At 48.5% G+C, this 8,120-nt stretch overlaps 1 protein-coding gene across 2 annotated transcripts; it reads right to left on the bottom strand.

The window, feature by feature from the left end:
• Positions 1 to 619: 619 nt before the first annotated feature.
• Positions 620 to 7,804, bottom strand: LACTB (lactamase beta). 2 transcript variants are annotated; one of them, XM_087941951.1, is made up of 6 exons: positions 7,514 to 7,804; positions 5,917 to 5,983; positions 4,722 to 4,912; positions 4,258 to 4,582; positions 3,646 to 3,811; positions 620 to 2,626 (listed from the first exon to the last, which is right to left on the bottom strand). In XM_087941951.1, the coding sequence occupies exons 2-6, from the start codon at positions 5,975 to 5,977 to the stop codon at positions 2,035 to 2,037; spliced, it is 1,335 nt and encodes a 444-aa protein (XP_087798077.1). In that variant the 5' UTR covers positions 5,978 to 5,983; positions 7,514 to 7,804; the 3' UTR covers positions 620 to 2,034. The 2 variants fall into 2 exon arrangements, with proteins under 2 accessions (XP_087798077.1, XP_026565514.1); XM_026709729.2 differs by lacking the exon at positions 7,514 to 7,804 and adding an exon at positions 6,346 to 6,734.
• Between the last annotated feature and the right edge of the window lie 316 nt (positions 7,805 to 8,120).

Below are 8,120 nucleotides of genomic sequence, written 5' to 3'. Positions count from 1 at the left end.
TCTTTCCAGTGGTCACAAACTGGAGCAGCCTCGCATTGCCCAGGAAGAGGGGACTTTCAGCCGGCTGTTGTGTGGCTTTCCGTCTCTGGCTCCCTGCCACTCCTGGGAACATCTGCAGTGCCAGCTCCTTTTGAGATGAGTAACCAGCAAGGAAGGCTGTTGGGCTTATTGCAAAGACCCATTTATTTCAGCGAAGTACAGAAGAAATGCCTGCAGACCCAGGGCTAAACAATGGCGCCTTTTGAGAAGCAGCTATTTCTGATGTAGAGCGGTCTTGATGGGTGGGTTGCTGCTTCTTCTCCTTCTGCACATGAATTCGTCACATCTTATATTTTAACTCTCTTAGGATCCAGCTGCTTTGTTGTCTGGGGTCTGAGCTGGTTTTCTGAACGCAAGGTTGACCGTGCCGCAGATAAAACAAAAGGGAATTAATGTTTTGAAATGAAGAACGTGACATTTCCTTTTTCTGAATCCATCGGCAAGGTACTTGATGCCTTCCCCCTTGGTCTTGTTACTCTGACGTAGCTACAAAGAGAAGCAATTTGGTCTCCCAGATTCCGTAATCCACATCCCCTACTAAAACAGCAGCCGGTTCAGTTGAAGGAACAGATAACACCCATTGAACAGTGCAAACATTATAAAGTGTTTATTGATTAAGGGAAGCTGATCCCGTTTTAAAAAATCTAAATACAATTTTACATTATCAGCAGCCAACATAAGCAAATGGTCGATCCCCCAAGTCAAACGGACTTTAACTACCATTTGTCCAGCTTTTTAAAAGCAAGATGTGGGAAAATATGATTATTTGGCACTTAAACCAACACCACTAATAGATCATTCCATATTTCAAAGGTGGAATAGAATGTATTTCTGATTAACCACCCATTATGGAACGGAGGAGGAAAACAGATCATCATCTTCAAAATCCCTTTAATTTTAATCCAAATCTTTACTGTAAGTCTAGCATTTATGCAAGACCAAGGTTGGGGCTTTGCTAAAAAGCCAAGACAAATTTCAGAGTAAAATTCACTGCCAAGATCATCCAAATACTGATTAGCTTTCCTAATTCCAAAATAATATAAAGGGAATTGACAGGCTTAATAAAACAGAAAATGGATAACGGATGCCTATACAGTGCAATAAACCTCCAGGAAATTCTGGGACACAAAGTATCTGAAAGAGAACCCCCTGTTTGAGAGAGACAGCTTGAATACGAATTTGAAAGTGCAGAGTTTGATTTTAAAAAATTCCCAGAGAAAAGGTCTTTAACTTGCATTTACCTGTCTGCTCAACAGTCCCCTTAGCAGAGCTTGACACATATAAAATTGCAGCCTTTGTAAACAGCCCGGAAATTTTTTAAAACACTTGTTTTTATTGTCTGTTTTTGAGAAAAGGGAACCCAATATTAGATGGTCACAATCTGTTGCCTAAGCTGGCAGCAAGTTATTAAAAAAATAGTAACCCGCCAAGCAGAATTCTAATGCCGGCACCTGCTCTGAGGCTTGAAGTTACCTCGGACAGCCGATTCCATGGAGTTGGCAGTGTGGTTTTCTGCATCGATTCTGCATATTGCTGGAGCGGCCTCCATCAGCGAGTGCCTTAGCCGTGAGGGGAAGCAGCTTTATTCACTGTTTGGTTGAAGATGTCTTCCAGGTGGGATCACCCTTGCAAAGGCCCCTGGAGCTCCAAACCTTGCCAGATGAGATCACCTCTCTGTTCAGGACTGCAATTCTCCAAGAGCAAAACTTCTTCACTGCAGTACAAAACTCCCCATTCCCATTTTGAAAGCGAAGACTCTCTGCCTTTTAGCTAAGAGAGCAAAGAGGTTTCCAAGCATCCACACCGTGCTTCATAATTTGCAGAAGGGGAGGCACACAGTCCGATTGGCACATGTACTTGGTTACTTGAATCAGAAAAACTGTCCGTTCCTGCCCCCTTAATGAAGGACTGCTTATCCCACCAGCGATCAGACCTAATGCTGCACTAGCCACTTAAAGAGCGAGAGGGGGGGGAGGGAGGGGCAGGCCGCCTGGGCTACAGAGGCTTGTAATCATTCAAGCTTCCATATTTCCTCTCCAACCGTTGATCAGAGCGTTGTGCTAACCTGTCCTTTTCAAATTCCTTAGCAATTTTTAAGGCAATGCCGTCAAGGTGAACGGACTGCATGTTACAAATAATTGTGACGACCACGCCACGGGGTGGGGCCAGGCAGCTACCGCTGGGTGCCCCAGAGCTCAATTCTTCTGGAAGGATGAGCAGGACGCTGCTTGCTCCCACCGCCCCGCCGGTGTGGAAGGCATAGTGTCGCTGCTCTTTGCAGTGGCCGCATTCCTGTTTCTTCTCTACAATGGCCCAGGCCATCCCATAGGCCCAGTCGCTCTCCTGGGAGACTCTTGTGCTTGGGACTGGGGTCCACATCGCTGCTATCGTCTCGGGCTTGAGATAACCAGGAAGAAGCTCAGTCGCTGGATCCTTCACCTGTCCAAGCTGGTAACTGTAGAGCATGGCATTTCCAAATTTGAGAAGGTCACCCACGGTGGACACGAAGCCACCCCCAGCCCACTTGTAAGAGTTATCCACATAGGGGGCGTTGACAAGGTGGCCTTTTTGGTTGTGAATATAAAACCTGGAGTGAAACAAGGATGCTCGATGAATTCACAGCATGAAGCAAACAATCCATCTATTTGCTAGGCTAAAGCAACTATCTGCCATTGGATTATTTCTGATGTAAAGAGATTGACAGAATTCTCTGCCCAAGTGGCCACCACATAAATCATACGAAACAGAAGTGCTGGCCAGTTAATGAGCAGCCTTCTAATGCTCTGGACAATCTCTGCCAGGTAGAGAAAAGCCATACCGACAATCTTGAAAAGCCTCATACATCCAACCTCACTTCACTCAACAAGGTAAACAGCATTCTGTCCTTTGAGACATCAGGTCCACAGGAAGGAGCAAGCCCATCCCAAGGCTGCCTTCGCCAAAAGTAGAAAAAGCAAAAAAAACACAAAAAAACTCAGGGGGCAACATGCCAGCCAGGGGAATGTTGGAATAAGAGCTCTATATCAGATGTGCTCCATCCTCCTTCAAAAACAGCAACTTGGAAGGAAGGAAAACCTCATTAATTAAACACAGAGTACCAACGCCATACAAATCTGAGATGACAGCCTCAGGACAAGAGTTTGTGTTTCAATGATCTATCGGGTTTCTCTTGAGCTCAGCAGCTGGGAAAAGCCATCCTGCAGCTCAAGGGATCTCTGAACCGGTTCTCTCTTTTCCCTGGAGTGGATTGCGGGTCCCGAGAAGAGAGCCACAAGATGGCAGTGCTCTCTGGTGTTACGGGATTCCTTCACTGAAACAGAATTACGACGGCTGTGGGATTTATTTCCACGTATGCCCATGATGTGCTTGACAGCCTTTCCAAGGAAACCTCCTAGAGACTCAGTTTGATTCCAAATCACCAAATGTCTGATGTACGTGAGCAGCTGTCCTTTTTCAAACAACTCTATTCCATACAAAAGAAGCCTGGACACAGCCCCCTTCCTCTTTTCACACCCACCTGTTCGTGCAACTGGCCACGTGGAACAAGGCCCACTTATTCAGTTGAAAGAAATGAGGAACGATGGGGACACGTGCCTGGCTACTTACCTTGCCCTGTTGTATATCAGAGGCTCATTCTCATCCAACCCCGTGGATCCCATGTCCAAGTCACTAAATATCTTCAGCATGTAGTCGGTGAACTTCTGATCTGAAGCTCTCTCCACCACAGCGCTCAGGAGAGTGAACCCGTGAGTCGAATACAAAAACTGGCTACCTTGAAGGAAGCAAAAGAGAAGACAGCCCCCACTTCACACAAGAGTTTATGGTCGTGGAATTCTGCTCAAGAAGGGACCTAGGTGTTCAGAGATAAAGCATATCTTTGCATACTTTATAGAGTTTACAAGGGTGGGATTTTGTAAGAGTTTAAAATATAGGGTTATGTATGAAAAGTCAACATAAATAAGTCGCTTTCTCTGTCTTCCGTATTTAACTTGCTACCTGAATTTCTATTATTTTTATTTGTAATTTAACTTCTTACAGGAAAACAAGACACTGCTCTTATATGGAGCCCCATCATGGCTTAGCTAGCTGAGCCCCGATTGGCTAGACCAGGGCTGTCAAACCCGTGGCCTGCGGGCTGGAAACGACTCTAGGGCTTAGCACAAAGGGCAACGTGACTCCATCACCTACAGTCTGGATGGCTGCAGATTAGCAACTCACCTGGTTTAAAGAATAAAGGATCATTTTGAAAGATGCTCAGTGAGTCAATCACATGCTCAAATTTGTCCTTCAAATAATACTCTTCGTGCTCAAACTCCCTTTTCTTCCTTCCACTCTTCGCATGTTTGCCTTCCTGTTCTGGCTTGCCTTTGGCCAAGTCCCTCTTTTCAGTGTCTTTGTCTTCTTTCTCTTTCGCAGCAGAAGCTGCAGTCCTTGTGGCTTTTCTGTTGGCCTTTTCTTTTTCTTCTTTGACTTTAGAAATATCCTTCTCATAGTGGCGAATACCGCTTAAATGTGATACAAGCAGCCTTGAGGTAATAGTGACCTAAATTTTTAAAAGACCCAAATTCATTTTGATGTCATCTATGTGAGTTATGATTAAATTAGGTTAATGACATATTTCCACTACAGGAGCGTGGCCAAGGAGATTTTTGGATGCTGCTGCTGCGAACAGCCAGCCTTACCTTTTCACCTTCATATTCTTTTTCAGGAAATTCCGGAACATATTTCTGCACAGCAGCATCTAAATCCAGCTTCCCGTCTTCCCACAGCTTTGCAACAGCAACCATGGTCAGAGATTTGCTAATGCTGGCAATTCGTAGGACAGTCTCTGGACTGCAGAGCACACGGTTTTCCAGGTCAGCGTAACCTATACCTTTAAAGGAATCAGGAATCAATTATTTAAGGGTGTGCCCTATGCACTGAAATGGCCCAAACCTCCAATGGTCTAAATATCAAAGGGTCTTTTTCCCCTATAAGATCACACAATGGTCGTATCTTCTTGGCCTAATAGTTTCCACAAGTAGAACAGCTCTGTGACCCAGTGAGAATCAGCACTTTATTCAGAGAATTAGCAAGAGGAAAGAAAGTCATCATATACTCTAAGGCAAGAACATATGTGTCCCAGATGTTTCTATTTGTTCAATATGAACATACAGAAAAACACTAATTAACTCTGGGTGTTGTTTGTGAGGGGAAAAGAAAAAGAAGAAACATAATAGAAGACAAATGAATTATCTCATCCTAGATCACCCATGGTACAAGTCAGACTTCCTCAAGCAAAATTAAGGGATGCCAGCTGCCTGGCAAGGCAAAGCAAGCATTGCAAAGCAGGACTGGCTTGACCTCAGCAGACTGGAATCTCCTGAGCAAGTCTTATTAGATCAATTAAATTCAGCTCACAAGTATTATACAAGGATGAACCATACGTAAGCTGAATGATTTTCAATACACTTTTTAATTGCACCATACGTAAAGAAAAATTAGAATTAGCATACAGACAGTAATTTAAATTTTGCTTTGAAAAAGCATGCATATTATTAATAGAAGAGAGTAGACAGGCAATTAAACTCTGAAAACACGACTGGAAGCTAGAAAGCCAAACACAGTCAACTGGCCAAATGTTTTCTCATTATGCAGGGCAAGTATGGCTGGAAACACTGCGCTTAATTATATTTAGTTTTAAATATAACTTGTAAATAAAACGCTTTTGTTCCAGCGCCCTGTTTTGTTTCAGAGCAGTTTCGTTTAAGGTTCCTGTGATGTTTACAGATTTTTCTAAAAGGTATTATTCTTCATCCTTCATATGTAACTTTCTGGTGCCAGCCCCATCCGAACTGGGCTGGGCATTTTGCCAGGGAAGGGAACCCACCGACTCACCTTCCGACCAGGCCTCTTTCCCGTCCACGGACACGCCGACCACCACGCCGGGGACCCCCATTTGGTCCTGGGGAGCAAAAGGTTCATTCAGCCCGAGACCGGCTCCAGCTTCCGCCTGACACCCCCCCGCATGACCGGGCTCAGGGGGAGGCGGCTGAGGGGCATCGAGGGGCGGTGCGTGCGCGCAAACGGGGTTCCCGGGGAGGGCAAAGGGGGGCCCCCGTCGGCCTTCCGGGTCCTGTTGAGGAAAACTCGGCCCGAGCCTCCCTGCCTCCTCTGGGCCAAGACGGACCCTCGGCACATGCTCAGAGGCCCTTCGCCCCCTCAAACAAGGCTTCGGGGCGAATAGGCGGCGCCTGGACAGCCGTACACCCTACCCACTTTGGGGACTCTGTACATGCTCAGAGCACGTGCTCCCTACCCTCCAACCTTTAGCCGCTGGAGGAGGTCCCTGCTCCGGGCGACGGCGCGCCGGAAGGCCGCTTCTCTGGGCGGCCGCTCCTCGTTGTCCCCCTCCGGCCGGGCTACGGCGGTCACCGCCAGGCCCAGCCCCACGCCCAGCCGCCACAAGGGCCACCCAGCGCGAGGTCCGCCGCCGCCGCCGCTCCGGAAAGCGCCTCCGATGAGTCGCAGGGCGGCCCGCCGCGCCACTAAGCCCCGCAGGAGCAGCCACATCGCGCCCCGCCGGCCACCGGCCTCACGCTAGGCTCAGGCTCCGCGCCCGGCTAGGCCCGCGTTGCTAGGAGGCGGGCCAGGCTCGAGCAGCCGCTTCCCGAGCGAAGCCAGCCGCCCATTTCCGGGTGGAACGCCCGCCCCCCGGAAGCGCGATCGAGCGCCGAGTGCATCGATCGGGGCCGGGCCGGGAGCGCCCCTACTGGGCGGGCGGCGCACGTGAAGGCCCCCGAAGGAGGCGGCGTTGCTGCTGCTCCGTGGGCGGGGGGCGTTGCGGGTGGGGGGCGAAGCCTGGGTCCAGGCGCCCCACCACTATGCCTTAGTACTAGGGAGGATGCCAACTCCCAGAATCCCCCTCCTTTCTGGCCAGGGAATTCTGGGACCTGAAGTCCATGCCTACAAGCCAGGAGGGTTCAGAGCTCCCCTTCCCAGTCCAAGCTTGGGCTGCCCTTCGTAGGTGGAGCACATCGACCACCCTCCTCCCCCACGTGGGGATCTCAGGAGCCGGAGTCCCCCCCTTCAAGGTTGTTTTTCCTGGGGCTGCTCCTCTTCGGACTTGGGGGGCTCCTGCCAACCCCTGAACTGCTCCAGAGAAAGGCCCCGCTGGGCATAGCAGGAGCCAAGAGCGTCCCTTCTCCAGCCGAGTTAAAGTGGTTAGAATTGGGCCACTGGCTGGAAGGGCTTTGTGGGATATGCCAAGGCCCGCACGCAACTGGTGCTATCTAGCGACTGTTTGCAGTTACAACAGTGAGGAGAAAAATCACTTTGTGACCAGTTCTTGCAGGTATGACCTTGGCAGGTCAACAAACAAAGGAAAGCTGAAGTCAGCTCATAAGCAATTACCATTTCACTTAGTGACTACTTCATTTAACCACCAAGAGTCAGTCCCAATTGCGGTTACTAAATACAGGACGGGCCGTGTTACCTGAAAACAAGCTGCATTTTAGCCCCTCCTTGGACAGGAGTGAACTTAAATGTGAGCACAAAAGGCGCCCCAGAGAACCTGGTCTCAATTCCATTAAGTCCCCCTGCTTCACGGCCAGAAGCAACACGTCTTCTTCTGCATGGGTTCCACCCTTGGCCGGACCATCCTCGTCTCTGGAGCCCTTTCTGGGCTGTGTTGAGTTCACTGAACAGCCGGTTAAAATGAAGGGGAATCAAATGTCCCAGAGATATGCTTTCCTGCCCTTTTAGCCCAAATATCAACAACGGAAGGAGCAATGACCTGTTGTGTGGGGAGGAGGAAAGCCCAGGAGGCCAGATACTTTGGCCGTTTACAATCACTCCCGTGAACTGGACCAGCGCAGAATCCAGGAAATGAAGGGGAATGCAATTCCAATTAAGTTTTAAACCCATCGACTTGGGCGCCAGGCCAGGCCAAATAATTTTCAGTGTGCTATAAAATGCAGACCAGATGGGGCCCCTAGCACCATTTGTTGTTTTAACTCTCATTCCCACTTTCTCAATAAAGCAGAATCATTTATCATTTGCCAAAATTATCTCCAGTTTAGACAAAAGTCTGGTTTCATTTA

Source organism: Pseudonaja textilis, chromosome 13 (genome assembly GCF_049901715.1).
Source record: "Pseudonaja textilis isolate UNSWEBS1 chromosome 13, rPseTex1.2, whole genome shotgun sequence".
NCBI classification, from domain to species: domain Eukaryota; kingdom Metazoa; phylum Chordata; class Lepidosauria; order Squamata; family Elapidae; genus Pseudonaja; species Pseudonaja textilis.
Note: the sequence above shows the minus strand (reverse complement) of the source record. Positions and strands in the feature narration are given on the sequence as shown.